The sequence below is a fragment of the Esox lucius genome, chromosome 14 (assembly GCF_011004845.1).
Source record: "Esox lucius isolate fEsoLuc1 chromosome 14, fEsoLuc1.pri, whole genome shotgun sequence".
Lineage (NCBI taxonomy): Eukaryota > Metazoa > Chordata > Actinopteri > Esociformes > Esocidae > Esox > Esox lucius.
In genome coordinates this window covers 11,108,524-11,122,709 of record NC_047582.1, presented here as the reverse complement: position 1 = coordinate 11,122,709, position 14,186 = coordinate 11,108,524, and the positions used below count along the sequence as shown (strand labels likewise).

General features: G+C 42.5%; 1 protein-coding gene across 2 annotated transcripts in view; it reads left to right on the top strand.

Moving 5' to 3' along the window:
* The window catches only part of myo5b (myosin VB), a 47,688-nt gene that overhangs the window by 3,117 nt on the left and 30,385 nt on the right, over positions 1 to 14,186 (top strand). For both annotated transcript variants that reach the window (XM_010877247.4, XM_010877248.3), the window contains exon 2: positions 13,600 to 13,710. In XM_010877247.4, the coding sequence (XP_010875549.1) occupies positions 13,600 to 13,710 (111 nt within the window). The remainder of the gene's footprint in view (positions 1 to 13,599; positions 13,711 to 14,186) is intronic.

The following is a 14,186-nucleotide window of genomic DNA, read 5'->3' as shown; positions in this document are numbered from 1 at the left end:
CCTTTCCACTCCTTCCACTTAGTCATGTTCTAAATCTGTGGCTGTCCTTGATTTCCATTGAGATTGAATGAAGGATTCTTCGTTGAGTTATTAAAAAGCAGAGAGCCTTTAGGCCACATTTGAACTGAAACCGCTCATACCCCTCATGGAACTTGTGATGTTTACAGGACAGACAATTGATTGGCTACTAGCCAACTGTCTGACATCAATTAATGTGTTTGTGCTTGCATATTTTTTTTTAACAAATTATAATTAGCTAATATTATTTTTCTTCCAATTCTTATTAAATGTTGAAGTAAGCTGTAGGACTATGCATTCATTATCCTTGGTGATTTGTGTACAGCATCACCAGAATGACTCATTTGAGGAAGAAACTGAGCCAGAGTATCGAGAAAGAGATGTCTTTGAGTCATTAATTGCAGGTTTCATTGGATTGAGAACAATGAGATTACACACATTATCCATTAATCCTCTACATGATTCAAACTGAATTTCTAGAGTTCCCTCTGGACACTAAAAATAGCAGTTTTTTTCTTCTATAGAACTATTGGATTTAGTTAAGTGTTACCTTTAAACAAAATGTTAGATTTTCTCTAAACATGCAGGTTCCGCATTTCATTTAAAATTGTTCTATTTTTTTACTAGCTACTTCCCTCCCTTTTTTATTTTTTGTGTACTTAGAGACAGACCAAACAAGCCCAGTAAATAATTAACTTAAAATGACACGGTCTGACTGATGTCAAAACTATTCTTTACATTTCCCTTTGTGAATTGTTAGTAGAGATACAACTGTACAACTGTGATGTCATTGTAAAACCCTAAAGACGCACCTGCATACATTATCATCTGAGTATCTGTCCTGCCATTCCTGCTCTGTGCTTTCATGCATGCCCTTTTGTTCTCCGTTGTGTGATCTCTATGCAGAAGTCTACCCTGTCTGTGTGATATTGTATTGGGAGATTTGTCGTATCATAGTTCTGTCCCTCTGGGCCAGTTCAAAGTCTTCCGATTTCAAATCCATCAACTTTTAGATGGACTTTTTTGATTCTGGACTGCAGTGCAGTAACATTCCTAATTGTATGTTCCCAAATTGCGCTCCTCAGTTAATAGGCTATTATCCCCCTGGTCCAGCACAATCACATTCTCTGCAGCCCCCCGATATGAAATCCAGTAATCCAGAATAAAGGCAAATCCTACATTCCATCTGGTGTGTGATTAACGGCTGCGCCAGCTTGCACATAGACCATTTTTGTCATACTATGTACTAGTTCGAACCCAGGTAATACGTGTGGAATGTAGCTGCCTTCTATTAAGTACGGATTTGGGGTCATTTTGTATTCCCATGGCGCACCTATAGTAATTAGGCTGTTTGTCTGGTCTGCTGCTGGAGTGTCATTTTTATGTGTTTGTGTGGAGAGGCATGTGGAGAGGGATTATTTTCAGACTAACCCCCTACAGTTATGGCTAGGTGGTGCCTTAGATTGAATTTGGCCTAAAGCTGCCCCCTGTTCAGGGTTTCCAATGGATTCCCAAACTCATTACATTAAGCTCTGTGTTAATATGGGCCTCAGAGAAATGGTAGTTGTCTTTGCCTTCCTTTAATCTGAGGAAACAATAGTGAGAAGACGTTGTAAGACTATTTCTATATGTTGTCAGAGGCGATTGTACTTAGGCTTAGTATGTTTGTTTTGAACGCTTACTCGCTTTCCTTTTCTTAATGATGCATTAACAAATGCACATTAGCACTTAAGAGAGCTGGTTTTTAAGCATTCTACATTACCTTTGCAAGATGTTTAAAGGTATTTAATAACTCTGTAAAGCCACTCCATGCACTGTGTACAGGCCAATGCAGTACTTTCCTGTTGTAAACAGGTAATAGGTTGATATCAGTGAGTCACTTGCGTTCAGAGCCAGCTTCTGTCTTGTAAGCTGAAAGCTCCCAGAAAGTAATTATTTTACTCTAGATATCAGTGTGTCATGAACTGACATGTATAGACTTGATATCTGTAAAGTGTGTAGCATATGTGCTTTGGTTCAAATGTATCTCATCTAAAGGGACATTCACTATAAATATGTAAGGCACAAAACCGCGAAAGAGAGCGGTGCCTTGAAACAGGCATTTGATGCGATCCTCACTGGGTCAAACACATGGAGGCTGGTAAACAACCACTTCCTGGTGCTTCAGGGAGTTGAGCTTAGAGCCAGGTGTGGAGCCAGGCTCCATAATCCCCAGGAGGCCAAACCCTGGTGTATGACGAAGACTCCTTAGTGAAAATGTCAGATGTCAGGGATGGTGCGCGGAGAAATCAGCTTCGCCATTGGTAGGTAGAACTTTTGACCCCCCTTTTCAGGGAGATGCAAGTGACATATAGCCTATATGTCCCATGGAGCAAATTCTACAAGGAATTTGCATTATTTTTTCCTGAAAAGGTGTCATTGTTTTTAACACCACATCCTTTGCATCATAAAGGGAAGTCTCTCTTTTGGTTTTGATGGTATTTTTGTTTTGATGGCACCTATCTTAATTCTCAGCAGCAAGTCTGTGGCTTAGGAAAATAAGGTATGCCCTTTTTTTCCACTGCACACTAAATGTTGCTCCCTCTTACTCTGGCTTTAGAGTCTGTCTTTATGATAAACATAGTGGTCGAAGTTCCTGGAAGTCGGAATCAGGGAAATCACTTCCTATTGGCCAAGCCAGACACCTGGCCTCACCTTGCAGCGTCTTTATTCTGCCCAAATAACCCTTTTTTTGGTCAAACATTTTCTACTAGAAAAATTCAGGTTGGTCTCTCCCCATTTTCTTGTGTTTGACAATGTTTTGCATTTAAAATACAGTTTTGTTTGACCCAATGAACACACCCCTGAAGCTGTAGTGCTTGTCAATGTGCTGACACACGTCATAGCAGGGTGGGGCATTAGCTGCAGTGGAAGGAAAGGACTGAGCACCTGTAGCTCTGTTCTCCATTGTCATCATACCAGAGTGGATTTACTTCAGAGGTTAAAAGTGGGTGGTTCACAGAAACTCCCCCGTCGTTCCACTCAGGATTTGTATTAACAGTTTTCTAATTTACTGTGCTCAGAGTCCATGGATAAGAAGAGTCCAAGTTTTCACCTAGTCTTACAAATTCCTTGGATAGTTCACAGAAATTACATCATAGAAAAATTAAGAATTCAGCCTCAGCAGTTTTATTTCAAATGTTTGCACAGAGTCCAAAGGTTAGCCTTCCTGTAATTTGATTAGGCTTACATTTGTTGTTATCATTGACAATGTTCAAAATAATATGGCCCTTAAATTAGGGGTATTCAAACTGGTCCACAGGCCTTATTTTCTGCATTAACTGTAGATGTAGATATTACATTTATTGTTCCTGGATGCTGGTGCTGGTTTGATTGCCAAAACATTACATACTTTTAATCCATTTATTTTTTGCTAAATTAAATACCGGTTTTATTATCCCTACAAAACATACTGACGTTGTTTGATGAAAACCCTGTAAATCCATTTTTCCCCTTCTGTTGAAAGCAGCTACATCCCGGATTGTAGTCAATCCTTTTCATGGCTCTTCCTGAAAAATGTCTGTTTTGGAAATGAGAGGTTTTCATCAGACGGCAAAGATTTGGTAAAACCTTGATTAAAGGTCCGGTCTTTTCTCCGAATGATAATTATATTTAAAAGCAACTAGCCTTTCCACTTGCCGGTCCCTGTCTGTATTACAGTGGTAGTCAGGGTAATACTGACGGGCCCACTGGGCATGTGCCATTATTTTGGTGGAGGGGCAGGCCCCCAAATCAAACATACTTAGGATCTCTGCTTAGATAGCATATCCGTGTAGTGTAAGCCATCCAACATATGTAGCGTAGCATGACATTTGCTCAAAAACGGCAACATTTGTACACATATTCTTGGAGAAAAGTGTATAATAGCAGGATTACCACTGCTAGTTATTGCTGAGCTTGCAAGTTGCGTGTGGCTCTCAGTAACCTTTTTAAGAATGTAAATGTTGTTGTTCGAGTATGAGTGCAAGTGTAGCTGTACTCATCTTGGAGCGAGTGTTAGAATCTCATGAGTTTCATCAGTACCGCTGTTAAAGGACAACCATTTTTGCTTACGTGGTAACAATCTGTAAGGCAGAGGGATAAAAAAAAAAATGTCAGCAACACGTCACACATTACGCAACTACATTGCTTTCTCAGGGTCACAGGTGAAACCGGTAGTGCAACTCTTTCCTCTGCCGTAATTCCCCCCAGCCGGTAACACAGGGCTACCTCATCGTCACCATACCTGCTTGTCTGCTTGGCGTGTGTTGCCTTGGCCTTTGTTTCCATGTTTTTCTATATTGGTCGCATCGGCCGTGGCGCCACTCCATCCCATTGACTGTGTCTGTTATCCAATGTATTTTTGCCTCTTGTCACTGGCATGAATCAGGTCCCTCCACTCTAATCTTCTGCTTTGTATTAGGCTTGTTTTCTATCTCTTTGGTTCTGCATATTTCTCAGAGCATGGGGTACTAGAAATCAAGGCCACCTAAGAACAAACACGCGCATTAGAATAATGTGAAAATGAGTCCTATATGTTTTCTTATTGAGATCATAGCTGTCTGTCTTTTATGTTTCTTAATTTTCTAACTTTAGGTAATGATTTGGCTACTGTTTTTGCAGGACATTCAGGTCCTGTCCAGGGAAGATGGAAGAACAAGGGAGATTATCTCTTTAGTCTTTGATATTGTATTACTCTTAGGAAAGATCACAGTGACTCCTTTGTCCTTGTAATGTTGATGTCTCTAATCATTCGGACTGATATTAGAATCACAGCCTATTCACTGAGTGAACTGTTTGTTTTGTGACAGCATTCTAGTTAATGGTACCTGTCGTTACATATTGGCCTGCAAATCATTTCAGTTCCACTACCAAAGACACACGCTCCTTTCTGATTAAAATTAGGACCTGATTTTAGAGGAGATTATCTAATCAACAAAGCTTGGTTGACAGCGTTGTTTAGAATTGTGATTGTGATTTCCTCAGAGAGAACAAGAGCAGTGAAGATATATTTGTTCCATTTAAGATGGTAATGCATGTTGACGACAATGCTGCCTCACGCATACACGATTTCTGTTTTTGTCTCCGGTCAAGGAGTTGGAAAAGTGTGTTTTTGCTAAAGACGCCCTGTCCCACCCACAGCAACACATCTTGTCATTGGTCACAAAACGACTTCAGACGCTGTCTGGGTTCTGCATTCATTAAGCAAGGTCTCATTGTCCCCCCTCCAACGGTGATGAGCTCAAGTGAGATAGCCGCCACTCCACTTCGAAAAGTTCCTCATTTCGGATTTCAACTTTGTTTTTGAAGAGATTATAATCTGGAGAATGTTTAATCGCCTTCCGTATTTAACGAGAGGCACAGATGCCAAATAATCCCAGTTCAATCAATGTGAAAATGAACCCGGCTGTGTTTTGTTCAAATTGGCAGAGGAGCTTGGCTTTCCTCTTAGTGTTTGGGCTATCATTGTTGGTCTGTAATTAAAGATTCTTTGATCAGGACCTAGCAAGAACGCGGCACTCAAACGCCTCTGTGCACTATGTGAGAGCGACCTGAGAGACTAGGAGAGAAAATCACCTGGCATTCAGCACCCTCCCTGTTCTGGCATCAAAAATAGATGATCATCTCCCCTTCGGCCTTTATATAACTATAGATGATGATTACTTGCATAAATATGTTCTAAAAGAATCCCTAATGTTCACCCCCTCCCTAAATGCTTCATGAAACCAACTCTGATTTGAGTGTCAGCTCATAACTGGGCTAAGCACCAGGCTTCCTGAAGGTGCAGAGTACCACTCAATGGCTCCATGGTGTTGTCTCCTAGACTCCGCCTACATCCCGTACGTACCACATGTCTGGCCCGCTTTGTTTATGTTGTGTTTTTTACTGGGCCACTCTACGGGCCGTGGGACATTGTGACGGTAATTAAATGAGACGAGGAGCAGGACAGAGGCCATTCCCCCGACCACTGACCCCCCCCGACCTCCAAATGGATGGGGGGGGGCGACGAGGTTGCTGTTCGTGCTTATCCATATCTTTCTTACTCCGAGCCCTTTGCTCGTTAACGGAGCCCCTCAACTGTGCTGCCGCGAAGCGTTTTGCACACACGAGTCAGAAGTCTTCAGAAGTGCTTTGTGTTCTCTGCATGGGAGTCCTCAGTACTTCCTAGGTGTCCTAATTACAGCTTGATAGGGCCCACGCTGTTCTGATGGGCAGTGCTCCGCTCCGTGTGCTCTGTGTTTCAGAGAACTTCCCTGGCCCAGATAAACACAGACATGGCGTGGGGGAATTCCCTCCGCCCCTGAACACGCCGACGTATTTCAGTTTCAACAGAATAATAGACTTATTTAAGCGCCCCGACTTCGGAGAGGCAAATTATGCCGACTACGTCATACGGTCATCCAGGCCCAGAAACAAGTTCTCTTAGATTGACCCCGGTGCCCCCTGGAACTAATCGCCGTTTGCAGCATCTACGACCTTTAAGAAAATGTTGTGAACATTTTCATTATTAATGGGAGAAACAACACTTCCATATTCTGTCTATCCAGGGTAGGCTGAGCGATTCATCCAGCTGTAGTATATGACTTCTGGTCTTTAAAATGACTTCAGCTTGACTGTCAAGTAGCCAATCTGCTTTTGCTATTCCTCTGCATTACCGTAAAGCCATACCAGAATGGGTATTGTGAAGTCGTTTGTGTGCTTTTCTGATCTCTACTAAGCAAACTGCTGTCGGAAGTCCTTTGTTGAAGGCGATTTTGTTTTCTAATGTAATAGAGAGGTCATATGGCTTTGCCAGCCTTTACTGTTTGTTTGGAGTGAGTGGAGCTCTGTGGGATGACAGTTTGTTTTACAAATCAAATTTGGTTCTTTCCATCCACAGATATATAGGCTGACTAAGATTTTTCACTTGACAATGTACATCTGACAAAACGGAAAATAAGTTGAAGCTTCCAATTTTAGAAACAAGATTTTATGTTTTACTGCTGGTGCCGTCATTCTGTTACCAAACATTAATCTGTACTGCTCTTCAAGTACATAGGTTGTAGTCAAATACTTACTTTGTGTTCATTGGTATTATTGCTAAGTAAAAAACCTGACTCAGCAGTCCATTACCATGAAATCACCCTTCTGTCACCCCCCCGACAAGATTTGGATTGGTTCTACTACTACACAATAGGAGCATCATTTTCAGTGTTTTTGCTTCCTGTTCTTGCTGCTCCCCCACTGTCACCATACCCATGCAGCAATCCAAGACACTCAGGCTTATGAAATGACTTCATGACAAAGCAATGACTGACTGACAGGCCTTTTACAATGTACTGGCAATCACCTCTCAATCTCTCCGGTCGGTATTACCCTTGTTGGCATGGATTCCGTTCCACCACACTTTTTAATCCCTTTTTTTGTTGACTTCTTTTCAGTTGGAAAATTCCAGAAGTAGTACCTGTACTGTAGTTCCTTGTTCTTCTGGATTTATGAATGTATTGTCTGTGGTTAAACGTGTTTGGCCCTGATGTTCTCAAGTATTGTCCTGTCATAGAAGCTGGAACTTCCACGACGGCTAACAGTGCACCACTGCTAGCAGATTGTCCATCGGCTGTAGTTCGGGCCGGTTGGAACGCTGTCCTATCTGTGTAATGGCAAAGGAAACCATTTATGTGACTGTCATGTTTACAGCGTTAACTGAGACTGACTGGGCTGCTGCAGTGCTAGAGCTGTTGGTTGTCAAACCAGATCATGTCACTCTGGTCTGGTCTGGACCCTCTGTGAATGTGAGGGAGGTAAAGGGCCATCAGCAATGTAGATATTTTAATGTTATGTGTTGCTCATTTAAAGTATATTTACTCAGTCGGATGCCCCTCTTCGCATTTATCCTCAAAATGGAAAAAATTCAAATGTCCTCAAGCATCAAGTAAAAAGATAACCAATCTTTTTGGATTATGTAAACTGATGGGTGCCTTGGATGTCACCTTTCATTAAGTTTTCAATCTTGATGAGGCCACTTGATGTTGACCAATGTTTTTTGTAGTCTATCTGAAATCTGTTAATCAAGTTTTTGGCACTGCTATAATTCCATGTGCCATTATAGGAACAGTCCAGTCAACAACACCCCACCCATTATATATTTAATCCAGTTTTGGTCCCTCTGGTCTACTTATTGGCCCTGCCAAGCAGACGGGGTACCCCAGAGATGTTACTGGCGAGTGTTTCAACTAGGTCAGGACAGGGGCTAAAAGAGACCAGAGTAGCCCAGCCTGGATCCAACACAATGAGTGTCTCTGTTGCTGTACTGTCCCTGACAAAGGCCCATTAGAGACACCCACGGGTGATTGATTACATGAGTATTTTACAGTATGGAACAGTGATGATGACACAGCTGGCATCCTCACAGTTACCTGCGATAACCATCTCCCCTCAAAGGAACTGCGTTACATCCTCACAGTTACCTGAGATAACCATCTCCCCTCAAAGGAACTGTGCTACATCCTCACAGGTTCCTGAGATAAGTCTACCGTTTTTGCTGGATTTGTAATGTTTTTTTATGTGTAGACATTAGATCCCTAGTTGGAAAGCAAGTGGTTGTATGATAAAGCACATTCAATGACAGTTGTGGCACATTCATGACAGTAAACAAATAAACCATTTTGGCTAGGCAGAGACACAAGAACTGGCCGAAAATCACGAAATGTGTAAACCATGAAGTGCGAGTTCTTTCTCTGGCCAACAACCACAACTGAGCTTCCAGGCACTCAACCCACAGGAGTCTAGAGGAGAGAACCCTGTCTGACATCCTCCCACAAACCCTGGAGAGTGCTGAGCCATTCTGCACTGTCATGTGCTAGACCCCCGAGGTCCGTAAGCCCCCTCTAGGGTACAAACTCCTGTCCGCATTGAAGCAGCTGCACAGCAAGGCAGTGAATTAGGCCGCTGCACTTATTGGGCACCTCAACTTACTTGCTAACAGTTAAGTGTTTTCCCCCGCCTGTGACTGTCCCCCAGGGAAGATCCATCCACTATGCAGTAGACGACTGAGAGACTCCGAATCACACTCCCAATCTGTCAGTGGCATCACACTCGCCCCTGGTGATGGGCTGAGTGGAGTTTTTTTTTTTGCGCATCCCAAACCCAGAAAACCGGAGGTCTTTAACTTGAGTGTATGTTCGGTTAAAAACCACATGGTCCAATGATACTGTAAACTATATAGTATCCCGGCAAACTATATATTAGGAGAAGTAAAAAACAGAGGGACTCTCATCCTTTCGCTTCTCATCTGCATGATTTTATTTAGAAATTCACTGTTAGACCGATGGTCTATGCTGCTGTGAAGGATGGATTCTTTATTTGTGTCGTTTCTGTGATTTGGATTGGGGAGATTTGTATGATTTGGATTGGGGAGATTTGCATGATTTGGATTGGGGAGATTTGATTTGGATTGAGGACATCTGGGTGATTTGGCCTGGAGAGATTTGGGTGATTTGGACTTGGAGATTTCTGTGCACATTTATGCAGAAGGTAGTCATTTGCATCAATGAGGGGCTTTGAGATGGGATGCATCAGGAACAGCTTTCAATTATTTATCCACTTAGATTGTTTATCCAATTTCATGGAAAATGTACTTCCATTACATGGGGGCTTGGCAAGAGGCTTTCAGGCAACACAGATCTAGTAAGTAGTGGGTTTACTTGCTGAAAGTTTGCCTGTCAGCCAAGTGTCCATGTGATGTAGAATTTCTTTATTTTTAGCCATGGGTTACTAAATATGGCGATTATCATTTGGGACTATATCCATACTAACCACTTGTTTTTATTAAAGTAATGGTGATAAAAAATTATGACAAAAAAACATACAGAGCTGCCAAAACAAAAAATTTGGACCAATAATATGCTGCCATTTCCAACCCAGCCTTTGGGAATGCCACAGCATAGTTACCCTTTCCAAATGTTCTGTGAGAAGATGGCAAGCATGGTCGCTATGAGATCTGAAGGCAACATTATTTGGATAGGAGAACATGGAATACAAGTGGGCCTTCCCCTGGATATTTACTTCAAAGTGGCAATACAGTTTCTTTTTTACATTTCCAAATCAGTGTTGAAATATCGCAAATAGAAATAATGTTTTGCTCTTTATTTTTTATACAACTTCATGTCATTTCAGCTTGTTCGGGGGATGTTGTTTTGGACTCCGGTCATGACACAATGAAAATGTGCCCCCCTTTGGGAAACAGTGACCCATAAAAATGTATTGCCCCTACCTTGGTGTCCCAGGTTGACATTTTTTATTGAGGAAGACAAGTTGAATAGAGGAAGAAAATGAGGGGATATGATTAATGTACTGTAGTCTGGACACCCGGTTAGTTGTTTGGCACCGGTTGGAAAAACACCTTCAAATCCACATCTCACAGTAGGATTCAATGTAATAAAATGCCAAATAAAAAAAAATAATACTGAGTGCCTTCCCAATGAAAAGTAATGAAAACTCTCCCTTATCCTCTCAAGTTTCCTCCATTGACGTCTGCCCTATTTATGTAAGCCACTGAATCTTTGCACACACATAAAAAGATTGAGGCTGTCCGTTTGTTTTGATCAGCTCTCTGTTTTCTGAAGTGGATCGGTAACACTGGAGGGGTTGTAGTTGGTCGGAGGGATGCAGAGAAAATATTTTTGGGTTTCTCTCCTTCAGGGCCGTGTCCTCCTGGGGCTGGCACTGAAGAGATAAGAATGTTAGTCTGAGTCAAACCTATTCCATCTGAGGTTCTGTCCAAGTCTGGGATTTGCGTTTTGGATTTTCAGTGACTCACACATTTCTCTTTTATTTCCATGCTAAAGGGATGAAGGAAGTGATCGCAAACTGTTGTAGCTCCACTGGATACTTCACATAGCAGACAAGCACACAAAGGACTCTGTGCTTGTAAAGACAAACTCTGAGTAAAGGAGATCCACGGTCGTAAGGTTCCAATCAAGAGCAACAACAAATCGCCTTTGACCTGTCATCGATTTCTGTGAAAGTCAGTGTGTGTGAATCATTTTTAATGTCGCAACACAACAAATTGGACTCCCTCAAGTATGCTCCTATTTCCAGCAAGTCACGGATAAAGAATGAATTGAGAAGGTCAGATGTGCTATGTTTCCTACCATTATTAGGAACCAAACAGAATAGGAGCCAATCACTGAATTACATCTTCTCTAGGGTTGTGTGAGGAGGTTTCAGACTTCCTGAGTTTGTAGCCAAATCCCTCATGACCCCGGCTGCCACGTGGGTAGAACTGGTGGTAGTTTGGTCGATTGCAAAGCGTTGCAAGGTCATCATTTATCGCTCCATTTCCGCCACTTATCTGCTCATCCGCTGCCACCTTTTGGAAGCTGATCGTAACAGAGCTGCCATGAGCTTCAGCTGTGACTGTAGCTTTAGGGCAAGATAGCCAAAGTTCAAAGTTCACCGTCAGCCGCCTCGCAGCCAGAGCAGAAGGTGACAGGAACTTGACTTCAGTAGGTGTCTTACCCATATTGCCTTCCTAGAAGGGAGTTGGCCCATGACTTGGTTGGGGGTGGGGGGGTGTAACGCCTGTGCTGACTGCTGTTCAGATACGAACGAGGCCACCCGGGTTAACCCCATGGAGTGTAGAGTCATCTGGTGATTTCTGACTGAGATTTGTGGCGTGATGAGCTGAGCCCTCCGGTACCAGTAAATACAGACAACTTGCCAAGATGTTTCCTGTGAGGTGGTTCTCGGCGGTGGCAAACCTACTCGACTGACGCACAGAATGCGCCGCCCCTTCAGGCTGATAAGACTTGAACTGGATCGCCGCGGACAAACAGTGTTTAATCAGTCCCGCTGCCGAGATGCGAAGCGTAGCCTAGACGTTCTGCCCATTAGTCTGGGCATTAACTTCCCTTTTCTCGATTGAATGCCGGTGTGTCCGAATAGGAGGAACGTGGAGAGTGAGAGCGCTCATTTGCATTTCAGATGTAGGTTTTATGTGCCCTCGCCATCTTTACTCTGCCTCTCCCTCTGCGCCTCTCTCTGTCTCCCTCTCTCCCTCTGTAGTGTCTCTCTGGGGTGATGTAAACGAGATGAGTTTTTGCACAGGAGGGATGTTGCTGATTACCCCAGATTGTGTGCTGAGTCAGCTGCTTTAGGATTCACACCCTTCCCTCCTGTCAGCTCCACCTGCTAAATTCTGGCGCTCTTCCTCTACTAGGGGCCCACTGACATGTATGGGACTGTTGTCTGCTGCATTCACATATCCATCTGCCCCCTGAAAACCCCATCTAGTTCAGCTGGTCTTGAGGCTCACCTGCTCTGCTGCGCCGGCCTGGCTCTCAGGTTTCAGAGAAAATATGTTTCTGGATGAGTATCACTTGTCTCACCGGAAAGTACATTTACCGGTTGTATTTGGTCAGCCGTCTCTTTTTGTCGGCTTTGTTTGCCATTTTCATGAGGCACTGCATGCTTGGGTGGCATTGGCTGTGTTCGGTTAACTCTTCAGACAGGACGTTGCTTTGCTTTCTGTACTCAGAAATAAATCTGTTTTCTTTTGTTTGTTTTGCCATCATTTGCATCCCCGGTGAAAGCCTTGCAGTCAAGGAAGTGAAACCTATGTGCTGAGAGTGTAATTGGAATTGTCAATGAATCGTTAATAAGCGACCAACTACTACTGCTATTCTACTCACAAAATGCTTTTTCAATGTAAAAAAATAAAATGAAAATGCGTTCTGTGATTCATAATGCATGTCTTAATGAGAAATATTGTTTTGATTCTGAATTAAATTGGTTTTGCCTCTTTTTTTTTGTTTTGTGCCTCATGAATTTTTTTTGGAATGCAATTAGCAGCAGAGTGCTAACTAATGACATATATGATTAATCACAGTGAGTTATCACTTCCTCCAGAAAATAAAACCTTTATCTGCAATAGCAGACCAAACTTATCTCTTAATCATTTGTTCTACTCTGCCGTTAAAGTTACTCATTTATCATAACAGTAACTTTTAGAAAGGTGCAATTAATAATTTTGAACACTGGAATAACTTGCTGACTCTTCAGAAAAGGATTGGACAATTACAGCCACTATAGGCGAAATAATCTTTTAGCGTGTCCAGATGTGACCCACAGTGAGGCAATCTGAAAGGTAAGGCTTGTAGAAGAATTCAGAAAAATAAACCAAAGTGCCCTTGGAAATTATCAGTCAGCATTTTGGCCTCCCTATAGACCTGTCTAGCATATCTCAAGGCGGCATGTTTAACAAACACAAGTATGGCGACTCTGCAACATTATCAACCTATTGACATAGCACTTCTTTTATCTGCTTTTTTAGAATACATTTGCATTGCAGCATCTTTCCGCTGTCAAACTGCCGGAACAACTCTGTAGTATTTAGCAGTCTTTTTTTTGGGGGGGGGGGTTTACAAAATATTTGAAATGTGGCAATAACTTGCACGCTATCGACAATTAACATACGGAAGTTGGTGGCAAAATGGTATCTAACTGTGCGATCAGTGCAGAGTAATAAACTAGAGTAACTAATGAGTTGAATGAAATCTAATGATATGATTTTCTGTGTCCCAGTACACTCGGGTGTGGATCCCAGACCCAGAGGATGTGTGGAGAGGTGCGGAGATCATCAAAGACTACAAGGAGGGAGATCCCATCCTACACCTCAAACTTGAAGATGAATCGGTAACCTTCCATCTGCGCTCCTCAATTAGTGCCTCCGCAGAATGTTTGGGTCTACAGTGCTTTGTTGATGGCGTGGTCTATATTGTTGTGGTGTAGTACAAGGGCACAGCTCCTGGAATGTATTTCATACAGCTACTGTAGGGCGTGGGTGCCCACGCACACTGACGAACTATGGTGCCATGAATCATTAGTCATAATTTTTCTGAAGGGAGAACTGCAAATAGTGATACTCTTAATAATGCACTATGCTCAAAGTAATTTGAATTAATCAGCAGATTATGAGATAATCATTTCACTGTGGGCAGCCACGGTACATATTTCCCTATCAACCATATGCTGCCCTTCTAGGTTGGGCTGGTCTGAGATTATTCATATCCACACCCCTGAATGTATAATATACTTAATTTTCCTTGAACAACATTAGGACTTTCAGACGGTCCTGCCATATGATTTGAAATGGGGCAATGAAAGGAATA